Source organism: Diadema setosum, chromosome 16, assembly GCF_964275005.1.
Source record: "Diadema setosum chromosome 16, eeDiaSeto1, whole genome shotgun sequence".
Classification (NCBI taxonomy): domain Eukaryota; kingdom Metazoa; phylum Echinodermata; class Echinoidea; order Diadematoida; family Diadematidae; genus Diadema; species Diadema setosum.
In genome coordinates, this window is record NC_092700.1 from 24,744,104 (window position 1) to 24,762,124 (window position 18,021).

An 18,021-nucleotide genomic window follows, 5' to 3' on the forward strand; every position below is an offset into this window, starting at 1 on the left:
AGATCCTATTGACCACCCTTCAGACGCCGATGAGCGGAACAAAACATCGATCACACCTCTCTTGTCTGAATGCGCCAACAATCTCATGCAAACAGTGTTTCAACTAACAAAAGACGTCGAAGACCTGAGAACACAGGTCAATCGCCTTAATGAACAAAGAACACCAGGTGGTAAACCAGAATCTACCCTCGGCCCAGTAAGAACACAACAAACATCGACTAGCGATTTCACAGGGGATAATGTCCCGTCCTTTGAAGCCCAAAGGAGCGACTATATCCGCAGGCATCACACGAAATGGGAGGAGGAAAGAACACCAAACCGCAATCCAGAACCCATCGTTAACCCAGTAAGCACACACAAAAGATTGACTCATGAAGTTGCAGAAGACTCTGTCCCGTCTTTTGAGTCGCAAATAGGCGACTACATCTACAGGCATCAAACACAGTGTGATCAAACCGGACCAAGTGAAAAAGTCGACGTCCTCATTGTTGGGGACTCGATAACAAAATACATTGAACCTTTAAAGTTGTCCTCGGTGCTCACAATTATACCTGGTGCGCGCGTCGAAGATATTTTCGACGCAATACAACATGAGGGGAGATCAAAACCACGGCATATGCTTCTCCACGTCGGAGGCAACAATATCAGAGAGGATGATGAAAATGAAATCATGGCGAAAATTACATTCCTGTGCGACGAGGTCAAAATCAAAACGACAATCGACGAGATAGTGCTTTCAACCATAGTGCATCGCAATAACGAAAGCCCGTATGAATCAACAATGATCGAGAATGTCAACGCCCACCTGAAACATTTAGTCAATCAGCAAGGATACTCCGTGATTGACAATGGAAGTATTCGACCTCGCGCTCACCTGGCCAGAGATGGCGTTCACTTGAACAGAGCCGGTGTTATACAACTTGCCCGTAACTTCATACGCCACCTGCGGAGAATTTCGCTACCACAGCTGCAACAACAGGGTTTTCACGGGCACCGAAACCCCCGACGAAGGCAACCACAGAGCCGCGTGTTTCCACGGGATTGGATCGACAGCCTGGAGACTGCGAGAATGCTCCTCAACCAAAGACGCCATTAGAATCGACTAGGAAAGAAAACAGCGTAAACCAATGTCGTGATTCTGCCAACCCATTAAGTTACCCTCGACATTCGTTTTCTGATACTGGATGCCCGAATTCTCACTGTAATATAATTTTGCAAGGCAAGACATCGGGACTCAGTATAGCCCATTTAAATTCCAAGAGTATTTGCCCAAAGATAGAACATATACGCATCTTATTATCTGAGGCTAAGTACGACGTAATGGCCATTAGTGAGACATGGTTGCACGATGGCATATTAGACAACGAGCTTCGAATAAATGGCTATAATCTTGTGCGATGTGACCGCCCAGGGAAAGATACTCACGGAGGTAAAGCTCTCTTCATATCGGACAAGATTTCATTCACAGTGATCAATATTACAGATGTTACTGACATTGACTTTGAGTCTTGCTGGGTAAAAATATCGCCGACATCTAGCAAATCTTTTGTACTGGGTGTAATATATTTCCTAAGAAAAGATAATATGTTTTTAGATCAATTGAGAAAAATATTGGACTCGACTGAAATGATATCTAATGATATTTTAGTTGTTGGAGATTTTAATTATAACGTATTATGTGCGAGTGAAAATACTAAAATAGATGATTTATGTTGTGAATACCAACTGAAGCAACTAGTAACATCTCCAACAAGAGTTACTGAAAATTCGAAGACATGTATTGATCTGGTGTTGTCTTCTCGCTCTGAATCTATTAACAAAGTGGATGTCGTTCCTCTCGGTCTCAGTGATCATTTCATGGTAGTTGTAAGCAGGAAGACAAAATGTCGTAAAAGTAATACAGTGAAATATGCTCGTATCCGTAATTTTAAGAATTTTGATGAAGAAAAATTTCTCCTAGATCTGCTGCGGAAACCATGGCACAGAGTTGAGGAATGTGAAGACGTAGATGAGGCACTCGAATTGTGGACAACTTTATTTAAGAAGTTTGTGATATTCATGCTCCTTTCCAGACTATCCGTGTACGCACGAATTATACAGCCCCATGGGTATCTACGGAGATGATTGAACTTGGAAGAAAGCGAGATTTATTGTTTTCTAAGGCTCGAACTGAATCTGACTGGAGAGAAGCAAAGAATTTGAGAAATAAAGTTAATAACATGGGCAAATATTTGAAGAAAATGTTTTATACTAAAGAGATCACTGAAAATAAAAATGATTTAACTACATTGTGGAATGTAATAAGGGAAGCCACAAATTTACAAAAAAGAAACACAATGCCCATGTCAGATGATAGAGACAAATTAGCTAATGAGTTTAATGAATATTTCGTGTCTGTTGCAGACAAATTAGCAGAAAAATTTGATACTGATTTTAATGATATATCTTTTTACACAAAAGCAATTTCACATGAATCTCGCTTCCATTTTCAACCTGTTCATGTGTCATTTGTTGACAAGCAGATTCGCACAATGCCAAGTAAAAAGGCTGTAGGCGTTGATGGTATTACGTGTAAACTTTTAAAAGCAGGTCGTTCAGCCGTTACACACTCTTTAACTCACGTGATACATGTATCATTGATGACGGGTAAGTTTCCTGATAATTGGAAAACTGCAGTAGTCACTCCCATACATAAAAGTGGTTATCGTGACGAAATTGAGAATTATAGACCAATATCTGTTATGCCTCTAATGTCGAAGGTAATAGAAAGAGCGGTCCATGAACAACTGTATGCTTATTTACAGACTATTAATTTTTTGTGTGATCAGCAATCAGGTTTTCGGCCAAAACATAGCACACAGTCAACGGTATTAGATGTTACCGATTATATTCTAACAAATATGAACAGAGGAAAGGTGACTGGTGCACTTTTTATCGATCTTAAAAAGGCGTTCGACACAGTGAACCATAATATATTATTACATGTTTTACAGAATGTCGGTATATTAGAGAAAGAGTTTGAATGGTTCTCTTCTTATCTGACTGAAAGAAAGCAGAAAACAAAAGTTGGTAAAGACTTGTCTGATGATCATTAAGCACGGCGTACCACAAGGTTCGATTTTGGGACCGCTGCTCTTTGTCATGTATATAAATTCGCTCCCGGAAGCGGTGACAGAAATCAATAATACTGTAAAAGATGATGAGCTGATGACGCAGTTTTATTATTTGAAGGTTCATCAACAACGGAACTACAGAATGATATGCAGAAAAGTTTGAGTGCTGTCAATGATTGGTTGAAGACTCTTAAATTAACAATGAATGCCGGTAAAATAAAGTATATGCTTTTTGGATCAAGGCAACGCACTCAAAACTTTCCTAATAATATTATGAAACTTTCAATTGACGATACAGAGATCGAAAGAGTAACAGAGTTTATGTATTTGGGTGTACTGCTAGATGAACATTTAACATTATGTAAGTTATACCGCAAAAAAGATATCAAAGAAGATTGGTTTTTTGAGAAGGACAGCCAAAGAATGTGTTCCAAATGAAGTGTTTAGGGTATTGTGCAATGCGCTCATAATGCCCCAATTCGATTATTGTGATCTTGTATGGTCAAATTGCTCGTTGGCTCTATTGAGAAAGTTGGATTTGTTGCATAATAGAATGGCGAGGATGATACTGGGTGCTCACCCTAGAACACATATTGTTGATATGTTCAGGAATCTAAAGTGGCAGAACCTTGAAGAAAGGAGACATGTTTATAGAATGTGTGAGGTATTTAAGTGCGTTAACAACATCGCGCCTCCATATCTGTCACAACGCTTTGCAAAGCCCTCACACGCAGTGGGTACTAGGTCAAAGACAAATGGATCTCTATCTGAAGGTGGTTGTCAAATTTTGAATAATAGTGGCAAACGCACTTTCCGGTACGTGGGTACCAAAGAATGGAACAGCCTCACACCTGAGCAAAGGCAACTAAATACAATCAGTGCACTACGAGTATCAATGAGAGGACACACGCGGCCCATCCCTTAATTGTAAAAACAGTGTAATCCGATTTATGTACTTTGTTTCTCGATTATAGCAGATTTTGTTGGTATTGAAGTTTGTTTGTAAGCCGTTCACATTTACTTTATCTTGCGTTCGGAGTGCCTTCCCTTCTTACCCCCTCCTTTAGTTATCTCTTTCTTTTCTTCTATTGCCTTTTCCTTCATCTTTCTTCTTCCTCTGCAAATCTTCTTCTTCTTCTTTTCTTCTTCGTACTCCGCCCGTTTTACTGTTAAGATATCTGTGTAATGACTGGAGTGATTCTGGGAATAAGAAATGAGATTAAATACTTTATCCGTTTATGTATTGTGCAATATTGTTTTTTAAGGAACATTTCATTTTATCATACTCATGGAAATTAATATATGATAATTTTAGATATGTGTGTGTAATATAACGTATATTTCTAATGATGTATTAATGATTATGTTAAAAGACATTCTAAGTAAATGTTTGTTATCAAATGTGTAATTATTTTTTGAACTTATGTTTTGTCAGTTGCAGTTTTATTTGTAAACCTTTGTTTTCAAATGTCATGTGTTGTATTTGTATGTTTTTACCCATTTGCAGGGCCCTCATTGAAAGCAGTTTTATAACTGACGAGGCTACCCTGGTTAAATAAAACTGGAAATAAATAAATAAATAAATAGTTTGTGCAGCCCTTTTGATCATTATTTATTTTTGGCCACGGCGTTGGTTGTGGCCTTTCATTCACTAGTTGGGGCAGTCTTTTAGAATCGTTGCCCTTCAGTAGCTTTGGTTGTGGCCCTTTTATTGACTAGTTCGTGCAATCCATTTTGTTTGGCAGCAACCCTTCTTCGGCTTTGTTGTGGTCCTTTTCATTCACTAGTTGGGTCAGCCTTTTTAATCGTATTGCCGCGGCCCTTCAATGGATTTAGTTGTGGCCCTTTCATTCACTATTTTTTTTTTTTTTTTTTTTTTGCCACGGCCCTTTTCGATCACTCTGCCTTGGCAGCGGCAGTCCGTTTTTTAATACGTTGCTCTTCATGACGACACTCTCTTAACGCGCGTCAGCATGTGAGCTGAATGAAATGGGCAGTTCACATCACAAGGATAATACAGGCTATTTATGACTTCTAAAATGTTGAGAGGTTTGGGTTTTTGTCTGGGTCGTGAATTGGGGCAAGATGAAAGGTCTAGAGATGTACATTCAACGCAATCATCATCTAGAACAATGCGAACTGATAACCTCGCACAATAATTATTGTAATATACAAGGGGTATAAAAGGCACGTTTCCGCACATCATGCAATCTACTGTCATTTTAGAAAAACAATTAGATTTTTAACGCCAGTTTAAATTCGTGATATTCATGTTTTGATACATGAAATGGTATGTATCAAAGTCTAATACATCTGGAGATGCATGTTTAATTGCTGCCATCAGCGATTAAAAAAGAAAACATCTTTTAACCTATGATATGAAAATAATTATGATTTATTATATACTTTTTGAACATTTTCACTCAAAATTCACTCCAATTTCACTCTAAATTAACTCTTTTCATTTTGTATTCACCCCTTTAGGCGTGAATATTTTCACTCGAGAGTATGACCATAAGGACACTTGATCATCGTGCATTATACACAAGAGTCTAGGAATATCAGAAAGACGAAGTAAATTTCTTTTTTTATTTGAAATGAAAAAGATCTGAAAAATGAAAACAGGAAATCAGATTTCGAAGCCGTTTACGGTAATTTTTCCTTAACACTATTTTGACGAGTCGGTTAATTTTGTTACTGATTTAAGACTCGTGTGGATGCAGAGATTGTGATAATGTAATAACGAAAAATAACGTATCGAAATGAGAGCATGAAAGCAAGTCAATATTCTGAATAAAGACAATAACCCATCCATGAAATAACGTAAAGTTAAGGCTGATTTCCGAGCACCATTTCCCCACCATTAAAAAGACATGCATAATTTTACCCGCATTCAACTTTGGAAGTTACACCGAAAAAGATACATAAAAACTCATAAAATCCCGAGGCCATGTCAAGTAATAAAGATCATTGAAATGGTTGGCGGAGAAACAACATCTTTTGTCTTGCTGTAAAACAATCATCTTGTATTCTGATTGTTTTATTTTCAATGTATAATGAAGTTGTGGATTCTGGCGCGCGTCCACGTTTGTTTTCTCGCGCAGTGAGAAATGGCAACTGTAAGACAACAAACCATGGAGATCAGAGAAAGGCAGCCGATACAACATGTAGGCTACGAGTACAATACATGCAGTGTTATTATGTAACGGCATTATTCAAACGCTGACGCAGAGGGCGCTACCTTGTTTAAATAAAAAGGGGCTCTTGGACGTACAGCTTTTGTTATGTTGTCGGCCCTTTTTAAAAGCGCCGTGGTCTGTTGGCGGCCCAAATGTAAAAGCTCCTCGATGCGGGCTTTTGAAAGGAAGGATTTAGAAGGCCCCGGCGGAACAAAAAAAAAAAAAAAAAGAACACTCATCGGCGGCGCCGCGGTTTTGCCGGAACATGTAATCTGCCAAGGCGCCTTATAGTCAGGTCGCATAACGTCAAATATTGAAATTACCGTTACACGGCGGATAAAAGCACCGAATTTGGAGAGATGACCCCTCTAAGGCCCTCAGGACCTACTTATTGATATTTGAGTAGGAGCCCTCTGTAAAAATGTTATTATCATGGAATAAATGCTGAATTTCATTTTGCAGAAAATTTCGCGGGCATGAAACTTTCCCAAATCCGAGAGGAGCTAATATTCGCGAAAGCAAAATGCGTGTGACTCTAAACAATTCATTTGATGCAAGTCGCAATTCGCGGAATTTCCATGCTGTGAAAAAGACCGTCGCACAGTGGGCCAGAGTGGCTCCAAAGTGCGCCAAAATTCATATTCACCGAGATCAACTTAAAACGTATGCTAGGCGGATAGGCGGATATAGGGGTAATCAGACCCGTAGAATGCAATGAAAACATTTCAAACACCTATGACGTCATTTATATAGCGATTTCTGATTGGCTGTGAACATCCAATGAGAAATATAATATTTCTCTCACGTTACAATACTTTTCCCATGTCAGAAAATTAATCGTGCGAACTGAAGCTGCAACGCATGTGTAGAAGCAACATGAAAAGTAACAAAACAAAAGAAACAAATACAGGAAAGACGTCAAAGGTTCAGACTTAGGTCACACTTAGAGGGGCGCCCTTCAGGATTTTTTTGGTATATTTAATCAATAGTTTGTTGTATAATGATGTCCTCTCTTGAAAATGCATGCGTTAACAATGCAAATACAATATAAGAGACAAGTGAGAAACAAACATTGTACACAAATTGAAAAGGACATTTGACAAATTTATTTCGTTATGAGCGCCCTCTGTAGCCCGGAAAACTAAAAAAACAAAAACAAGGAAAAATAGATATTACGCGGTGCGTAATATAAGTCCCCGCCGGAAGTAGCGTTTTGTAGTAAAATGTACAATATAGGTCAAAAATCAAGGTCAAAGGTCAAAGAAGTCAAAGGTCAAAATTCTGTGTAGAAGTTTTAAAGCCATCACCTAGTGCCATCACATAAAGCAAACGGAATCGAAATCGGGTTAGAAATGGCGAAGGAGTAGCATTTAGTAGCCAATGTACAGTATAGGTCAGAAATCAAGGTCAAAGAAGTCAAAGGTCAAAATTCTGTGAAGAAGTTTTGAAGCCCGCACCTAGTGCCATCACATAAAGCAAACGGAATCGAAATCGGGTTAGAAATGGCGAAGGAGTAGCATTTTGTAGCAAAATGTACAATATAGGTCAAAAATCAAGGTCAAAGGTCAAAGAAATCAAAGGTCAAAATTCTGTATAGAAATTTTGAAGCCCTCACCTAGTGCCATTACATAAAGCAAACGGAATCGAAATTGGGTTAGAAATGGCGAAGGAGTAGCATTTTGTAGCCAATGTACAATATAGGTCAAAAATCAAGGTCAAAGGTCAAAGAAGTCAAAGGTCAAAATTCTGTGTAGAAGTTTTGAAGCCCTCACCTAGTGCCATCACATAAAGCAAACGGAATCGAAATCGGGTTAGAAATGGCGAAGGAGTAGCATTTTGTAGCAAAATGTACAATACAGGTAAAAAAATCACGGCCAAAGGTCAAAAAAGTCAAAGGTCAAAATTCTGGGTAGAAGTTTTGAAGCCCTCAAGTAGTGCCATCATATAAAGCAAACGGAATCGAAATCGGGTTAGAAATGGCGAAGGAGTAGCATTTTGTAGCAAAATGTACAATACAGGTCAAAAGAAATCACGGCCAAAGGTCAAAGAAGTCAAGGTCAAAATTATTGGTAGAACTTTTGAAGCCCTCAAGTAGTGTCATCACATAAAGCAAACGGAATAGAAATCGGGTTAGAAATGGCGAAGGAGTAGCATTTTGTAGCAAAATGTACAATATAGGTCAAAAGTCAAGGTCAAAGGTCACAACTGAAATTCTGTGTAGAGGTTTCAAAGCTCCCATGTAATGCTATCATATGAAGCAAACAGAATCAAAATTGGCTCATAAATGACAGAGAAGTAGCAAATTGAACATTTTGATCACACACGGACAGACAGACACACAGACACACAAACGTACGGAGCCCGTTTCATAGTCCCCTGCTCGAACTCGTTCGGCGGGGACAACAAAAACGAAACCAAAGAGGAAACAAAAAAATACCGCATACTTGTATCACTGAAGCAACCTGTTCAAAATATTGAAATTACTCTGAATCGCAGTCACTCTCTGCTGCGTCACCAGCAATGTCCTGGATTGCTGGATCTTTCAACATTTTCTGAATATCAGCGGGAAGCCGCTGTGATTTCTGTATTATTTTGCTACTGATTACGATGTCACCCGTTACCATCAGTCTGTGAAAAACATTGCTGATGTTGTCAGTGCGAGATGTTTTTCTAGCGTGCACTCGTCTACAGGCATGCATAAGGCATGAAGAATTCTGCTTCGGACGAATGCATATAAATACAGGAGAAAAAAAGATCATTGACACCCACACTGGAAACTAACCTTACACCTCAATAACCCTACACAATAACAGAAGCAGAAGCCTATGATATGTACCACGAAAACATCATGCTAAAACAAAGCACGCTGTAACATGAACTGTTTATTGACACTTTAAGATTATTTATGATAAGAGGATATTCCTTACCTTCAAAGAAGAATATAACTCTGGCATCAAAATATAATGTCATTTCACTGGCTTGATGTAAACATTAAAACCTAGACCCCCCTCCCCCCATCTCTCTCTCTCTCTCTCTCTCTCTCTTGCAACTCTGTGGTCTCTGTTGTTGTGTGTGCCTTGCCTGCGTATGAGGATCCATTGGGTGCATGCTTCCACCGCACGCGAGATTTTGGCAAAAACCAGGCAAACATGCGGATGGAAAATTGGGTTTCTTCACAAGATTGCGGAAGGTTGCAGCCAAGTTTGGTATCATTGTAAAGCAGGAACTACAGCAAAGGCGATTGTGATATTTTTAGTGCGGGAATCGGCAGGAATTTTGCTATTTTTAGCTACACAAAATTCCTTGTTTTGACCCAGATTACTTTCAGGGGAAATAAAATTTAGCCTCTAGAGTTTATGATCATTTAAAATTTATTTGGCACACGTGTTGAACATTTGAAGTGGGCCAAACGTCTTATTCGGTGGAAACCTTTTGAAAACTTAAATATTGCATTTACTCGTTTTTTACCTAGTATTCACAAATTTTTAGTCTTTTTGTAGATTAACAATCCACTTAAAATCAATTTCAAGAAAAAAACTATTGATCAGAGGTGTTCAGGACGGGAATCAGGAGGATGTTATATGTGCCTAGGATATCAAAAAAAAAAAAAAAATCCTTCCAGTGACTAAATCCCTATTTTGGCGCATTTTCATTCACACCTGGCCCACTGTGCGTCGGTTCTAAGGCCCGAAAGTTTCATGTCACGAGAATAACATCGTATTTATGTATCTGAGGGAGTAAAGTTACCCCCCCCCCAAAAAAAAAAAAAAAAAAAAAAAAAAAAAGGTTCACATTTGCTGTACGTTTTGTTTCATTTATCATGGAACTGGAAAACATGAACCCAATCCTGAATTCCTAGCTTTTATCAGCCGTGTTACGGTAACGACCTAAATATTAAAGGTCCGCAAACTTGCAAACTACCAACAATAGCCTGACGTAGCATAGCCATCAAATTGTGAAATTCCGTACATGCTCGATAGAGAAATAGAAATCCTTCCCGGGCCACACAAAAGCTCCTGGTGTACCCTCTGCCCCCACTCCCTCTGCAATTAAAGCATCACCATTACCCTTCTGGTGATCACGTGACAGGTACCGTATTTCCACAAGTGCCGTCACCCGGCAAATTTGCGTGTGAACAAAAAAGTTTACCACAGTCAGTTGACAAGCTTTGACGAAATTGCAGCTGCCGTCGAACTTTGTTGTATCTGAATTGTTTTTTTGTTTTTGTTTTTTTGCAAGTAAAACATTACTTTTTTCAATTCAAATGGAAAGAGACTACAGAAGCCTTGTCGTCTTGCTGGCAGTCTATGTCTCTGTGATTTACTGCTCAGTAACAGAAGGTAAGAAATCTCTCTTTTCTCTCTTGACCTGCATTACACGCTCTATATCTCTGAATACTAAAGTATACAAGTATTAACATATGCATTGGGAGTAAACGTGATAACACCAGAAGAGTGTGGATGGCAACACAGAAATAAAATCTGCAGTAATCAAAGTATGAAAGACGTTGTGTTAGTTATATTTATGTATACACATATCCGTTTCTCACTCGTTCACCCTTAAGGAAAGAAAAAAAGAGAAGACGAAAATAGGAGTTTCATTGATATTATAGCTCAAAACTAAGCTTTGGGAAAATAAACATGGAAACTTGAAATATATCCCACGAGTAATATCAATGAGACAATATTCTATTGTAAATTGTGTTTGCAAGCAATTTGCGTCCCCTTTGACGTCTTTGGAAAGTGTAGCTGCCATTCACAAATCATTTGCAACATTTGCACCACATAACATGTGAATAACCTGCTGTTTTATAATGCATGATACACAGTATACATTTTTTTTTACTACTTATGTTCTTTTGGATTCCGTTAATTACTGAGACAAAAACAAAGATCTGTACCATGCAATAGAACAATACTGCCGCTAGCTCCCTGCCAAATCGTCACAGCACGTAAGCATACAAACACACATGATACATTATGAGCAATGACGGCCAAACGAACTTTGATCTCAGCATGTTTTGTATAATCGGTACTACTGTTTGTTACTTATTAATGAATGCATTGTTGATTTAAATTCAAAGATAATAAAGTGTTTTCTTATCGTCATGTGCTACGTATTCATGATAACAGGTGTACGTGTTGCGGTGGATAAAACGGTTAAAAAGGACCTTCGGAACAATCAACAGCGAATATGTGCATTGAAAGAAAGGAAGGAAAGAAAAGGATACAAGTTAAAGAGAATAGACAGAAGCTCGGCTTTGTTTGATTTTCAGATTATTCATATGCATTATTGTATAAGAAAAAAAAAAGTGAACGAAAGCATAATTTGAGATTGTAATTAGTATTGTCCTGAAAACTACAACTTTATATCGCAAATTATCAAAAGTGCAGAAAGAACCGTTTTCATTTTTTTCTGAAGCAACAATGACTTATGACAATTGACTCATTCTGTTAAAACTTTGATTTTTTCCTACTAATGAAAGGACAATTCTGCAATGTTTTCCATTGACAAGAACATTGTTTGGATGATTTTTAATCTTGTTTTTGGTATGTGTAAAGATGTGTGGGGTGTGCATTCAAGTGTTTTGAATTTCGAAAACGCAGAAGTCGTATGAACTCGGGAATGGTGTTGAGGAATACATTTCATATCGGAAAGCTCTGTTCTAGGTTTAAGAGGGTTTGTGTGTTAGGCATTCTGAGAGCCTTCAAGAAAATAATTGAGTATATGAATATAAGAACGACCCAAGTCCACGGAAAACCATTTCGAGTAAACTTTAAAAGACTTCATATCTTTTTTTCATTTGTCCAATGATATTCTATTTAACTGTGATGGGAAGGGAACATTGTATATACAAATTAGAACATATATTATTATGACAATTAACATTTACATTGATTGTGGAGAGGCCATTTTCTGCGATGGACTTGGGTCGTTCTTTGAATCATGGACGTGGGTCGTTCTTTAATATTCTGCTATAGAGATGAGAGAAGGACGAGAGAGGGCGCTATAATATGAATGTAAAAATGACCCAAGTCCTTAATTCTTACATTCATACAAGATTTAATTCATTCCTTTCAGGCACTTCCGGGGGAAATTAGGATTTATCATTTATACACAAGATGAGTCCATGCATAAGCTACGATTTCCCATGTCAAACTGAATTTGGCCAAATATTGGACTTGGGTCGTTCTTATATTCAGGTCTTCAATTGTCAAAACAAAATATTATCTCGGAAAGGGGGTAATAGTGCTACAAAATGGCATATGTGACACTGCACCTCAAAACAAACAAAGAGTCGCCAGACATGAATTTTTAGTTAAGACCATATTCTGAAAGAGCAGACCTTAAGCTTTAAAATGATGTATAACTCAAATCAAATGGACTCTCCTAACCTATCTAAATATTGGAAAGAAAGCACAAACTCAAAAAAGTGTGAACTGAGAAAAGAGGCTCTGAAGTACAATGTCTATTCAAGCGCATAATCCTTACCAAACAGTGCTGGCTGTGCGATGAATGGGACAAAAAACAGGAAGTAAACCACCAGAGTAACAACAATGAAGGGATTATCAGATTAAATTGAAATTGAGCATGCCTCATTAACACATTCTGTCCATAATCAATGCCAACTTTCAAAGCAGTAGCACTATCCTTTCAAAAGTTATTAGAGTTGAAAGTGAAGAGTGTGGACAAGGTTTTTCAGAAATGAAAAAGGGATTCTAAAGACACACCTAATCACACTATTCTACCAAAAATGTTCGAGATAAACTGCTCTAAAAACACACTTTCCTGCCCGTTTTATGATACCAAATTTTAGTATAATGTAAAAGAAGACCCGCTCTTTCAGAAAATATGAAAAAGTCAAGTTCGGCTAGGTTGACCCATTTCACTTATTTTCAGTCCTCACGCAGAATCAGTGTGTGCGACTTTATGTTCGTTTTGAGGTGCACGGTCACATATATTAGATTTGTTTGCACATTGACTGATGTTGGTAGTTCGTCTAAAAAAATCGTAGCATTTAATGATCATTTATTATAGTTTTTCCCGGTCAATTTCATACTTATCCCTTTCAAATTCATTTATGTGCATTCAAATTCACACAGCGTACGCAATGTATTCGGGCATTTTAAAATTCAGAATCCGAGCGATCAATTTCATTAATGGGAGTTTTGTCTTGTTTTCGTGAAATCAAATTCACGCTTGGGCGTTCAATGAGACCATTCAATGAGACCATTGACTTTCCTACTCGCGCATTCAAATTCACGCGACAATCATGTGATAGTCCCGATGAGCTTGTTTGGAGCGTTCAGTTTTATTTTCAGGCGATCAAATGCCTACTTCGTGCAATCAATTTAACGAGGAAAACGGAGTAGACTTTTTTTTAGGAAAGGAGAAATGGTATAAGCACAGCCAATGAAGGTTTGCATATAGTGTAATAATAAATATTTAAAGGTTCTACCTTATTCTCTGTTCATATATTTTCTGTTTTTCATCTCATTCTTTTAAATTGTAAGGTCCTATGCAGCACAGCATCCAAACAAGACAGTTTAATCATATTATTTCTTGATGATACTGTATGCTGACAACGTCCCAACACCAACCACATAATAACAAGTATCAATTCAAAGACAAACTGACACACAATGACCTCACATAGTCCCACCAAAGTAAACCAATAAGATAACAATACACACCAAACAAGACTTATACAATGTTCATGTATCACTTTCAATGTATAGTCGAAATTATTGGTGTTTTTTCCCGAAGGTGTCAACCAACCTTTCGTGTTATTCTCGTCTGTAGGCCTATAAAGTGTCTAATGTTTGTTTGCTTTTTTCATTCTCCATCTAAGGAGATGGCTAGATAGCCCATATTCAGCTGCAATAGTTGATCTTCTATAATCATAGGGTCCACTTGGATGTAAGGTGGGACCACTTCACCGGGTTAAACACCCTGCTCTTTGCGATGAAGAATGAAGTGACGTCTTCTACGTGCATGAGTTGTGACTCTCTCACACATGGGACCTCCATTTATTTATGTCGTATCCGATGAACATGTGCCTGTATACTAGTATTCCTTTTCGTGAAGCCCGAGTTAAACGTTTTCAATGAACAGGTGGACTTTTACTGCAAAATGAATGAGTCTTCATTATAAATTTCAATATATTCAAAGCTACATGAAAAACACACACATACCCACCCAAAAACTAACTAAATTCAGGACTTTTTTAAATTGAATGCACTTATTTGGAACATGGTTGCCTATTTACGAAATAAAATGAACGACGAAATTCAGTCGGCAGCTTGAGATGAATTCAAATACTAATTGCTAAAATGCATGCTCCTTTTTTAAATCAGAATGCTTCGATAGTGACTTTGACTGCTCCGACCATGAATTTTAATGCCCCGACAGTGAATTTCAATGCTCCGATTGTAAATTTGAATGATCGCATTTTCAATTTGATTGCTGACTCCGTCCCCGCGAGCGTAGAATATGTGAAATCGAATAATTGAAATGAGAACTTAAATGACAAATGTATGAAATTGCCCGGACAAACCTATATTTGAGTTATATTTGATGTGTATCTGAATGAAATAATAACATATTAGAATATCCAGGGGGAAAAATAAAGAAAAGCTTGTGTGAAGAACAATAGATGATATATAATTATACGTATACATAAGGTCATCTTGAAATTTTCAACGTGATAGACTTCGAATGTTTTTATTATAAAAAGAAGGAGTCTCAAATAGGCCATGTGTAGATCCAACAAGAAGGTTTTTATTAACAAAATTCTCAACCCACCCTGGGCCTTCGCCAGTGCAGTGTATCAGTGTACATTACACTGACGAAGGCTCGAGGCGGGTTGAATATTTTTGTCATTTTTCATCCCAATCATTATGGAATCTGAAACTGTATACTCAGTATAAGTCACGTAGTTGTTCAAATTTACAAGTCTTAAAATCATCCGGAGGTCTCCTTTTACGATCGTCTTAGTTCCTGTCCAATTATTTCCTTTATATGTTTTGCTGATGACTCCAATCTGCTTTTTTTACACACAGGGATCCTAATACTCTCATTAACACAATAAATAATGAACTTAAATCTGTGCAATCTTGAATACACGCTAACGAATTATCACTTGATATAGATAAAACTCATTGTATGCTTTTTAGGAACAGTCTTAAAGCGCTTCCTCTTCATATCAAGTTTAATGAAACTGAATGAAATTAAGTTTATTGTACAAAAAAAAATAGGGCATTTTATTGATAACGATGTATCTTTGAAACCCAGTGTTAGTTATTCAAGTACTATTCTTTCTAGAAACACGGGTGTTCTTAATAAACTTAAATGTGTTTTCCTAGTCAAATTGTGCTTAATCTTTACTCTCATTTGATTACTCCGTACCTTAACTATGGTATTCTTTTGGGGAATTGCAACTAGAAATCTTCTTGATGCACTTTTTCATATTAAAAAGCGCGCCATTAGAAATATCAAACATGTCAGATATCAATCTTCAAAAATAAAATACTGAAAACATCAGATCTGTTCAATTATAACGTCGACATATTTATGTATACATTTTCTGCAAAGGGGTTACCTGATGTTTTACCCGCCTGTTCAGGAAAAGCAATTTGATTCAAAGTCACGATTTCACCTTTCACGTAATCGAACAATTTTCGCAAAAATAATGATAATAATAATAATAATAATAATAATAATAATAATGTATGCTGGTCCCAGATAATGGAATGACTTCTCCCCCAAAATAAAAGCCGCTCGTCTTTATATTCGCAATTAAAAAAAAAAGGCTTTCATTGAGTGTATATCCTGCAGACACTAAATAAATTTGCAATGTCGTATGTAACATCGTGGTATGCTATTGTCCGATCAAACACTCTTGTACTACGCTGCAGATTATATTTTTGGCCTTGGTTTGCCTAGCAATTCCGCACTCTACTTTGTCTCCTTCTGTTCCTCCTTCCTTCTACCTCTCTCTTACTTTCTATCCAGAGCTTGACGGCAGGCACCAAATGGTTTATCCTATAGCTGTACATGTCACTTTTTGTAATTTACTGAACATTACCTTGTGATAGTTTTAATGCAACAGCAGTTTAGTGTATACCAAAGGAGGCTCCATTAAATCTTTTTTCTACTTCGGAAACGAATGATAGTTCTGTCACAATAATGTTTAACATTTCAAGTATAGTTTTTTTTTTTTCTTTTTCTAATTCTTTTCTACCACATAGGCATACCCCGCCTCTTTTATTTGCTACTTTTATATCGTCTGGTCTAATCTTCTATCCGGTCTCCGTTTCTTTTTCATAAACTCTGATTACGCGGGGCTTACAGCCATACAAGTTTGCTATCATGTAGGTCCCGTCATACTTCTCTTTGTTCAATCCCATTTCCATTTCGACTTGTTATCATTACAATTGCTGTGTTATTATCATTTCATTCATTTCATTTATTTATTGTCCATAAAATGGACATTTTTCTGTGTGTGTGATTCAAGTGGCATATAATGTACATAGATACATATATATAAAACACACATTTCAGAATGAAGTACAGAAAATAACAACACACATCACTAATTCATATAAAGTAACACAGAGAAACTTAACAGTCAGTAACAAAATATACATCCATGACATCCAGTATTGCACCTGTTTTTGTTTTGTTTTTCAATATCTGTACAGGTATTATATATGTGACCGTGCACCAAAACACAAACAAAAAGTCGCCAGACATGATTTTTTTGTTTGTTAAGTTCATACTCTGAAAGAGCAGACTTTAAGCTTTAAAATGATGTATAACTCAAATCAAATGGACTCTCCTAACCTATCTAAATATTGGAAGAAAGCACAAACTCAGGAAAAGTGTGAACTGAGAAAAGAGGCTCTGAAGTACAATGTTTATTCAAGTGCTTAATCTTTACCAAACCGTGTTGGCAGTGCGATGCATGGGACAAAAAACAGGAAGTAAAAGTAAACTAAAATTAAGCATGCCTCATTAACACATTCTGTCTATAATTAATCCCAACTTTCAAAGCAGTGCCACTATCCTTTCAAAAGTTATTACAGTTGAAAGTGAAGAGTGTGTCAAGGTTTTTTTCAGAAATGAAAAAGGGACTCTAAAGACACACATAATCACACTATTCTACCAAAAATGTTCGAGCTAAACTGTTAAAAACACACTTTCCCGCCCATTTTATGACGCCAAATTTTATCATAATGTAAAAGAAGACTTGCTCTTCCAGAAAATACGAACAAGTAAAGATCGGCTAGGTTGACCCATTTCACTTATTTTCAGTCCTCATGGAAAATCAATGTGTGCGACTTTTTGTTCGTTTTATGATGCACGGTCACATAAACAGCAATTGTAAAATGCAATGAAATGCAGGAGGAAATATTGTGTATGTTCTCTTTTATTTTTTTTTTGGAACATTGTTGACAAGGTAAACGAACTTGTCCTATTATTTCTGATGTACCTAATGAGACGTTTGGAAATAAATGAAATGAATTGAATTAAAAGTCTTATCGTACGATTAAAAAAAAAATGGACGTTTTAATGGTTTAACCGACACAGCCTATGCAAAGAAAGGCCCGATATTACATCCGCTCGCTCTGGAAAACGTACCTTATGATTGACGGCCTCAATTTACCGATGCACTTGGATAGGGCTTTGATCCTTGCGTGACGTACAAATTTCCTCAATGTTTTTTA

At 37.2% G+C, this 18,021-nt stretch overlaps 1 protein-coding gene across 1 annotated transcript in view; it reads left to right on the plus strand.

Annotated features, from left to right (window-relative positions):
• The first annotated feature begins 10,556 nt into the window (after positions 1–10,556).
• Positions 10,557–18,021, plus strand: part of LOC140239737 (uncharacterized) — a 45,085-nt gene continuing 37,620 nt past the window's right edge. The window contains exon 1 of the mRNA XM_072319558.1: positions 10,557–10,632. Within this exon, the coding sequence (XP_072175659.1) occupies positions 10,557–10,632 (76 nt within the window). The remainder of the gene's footprint in view (positions 10,633–18,021) is intronic.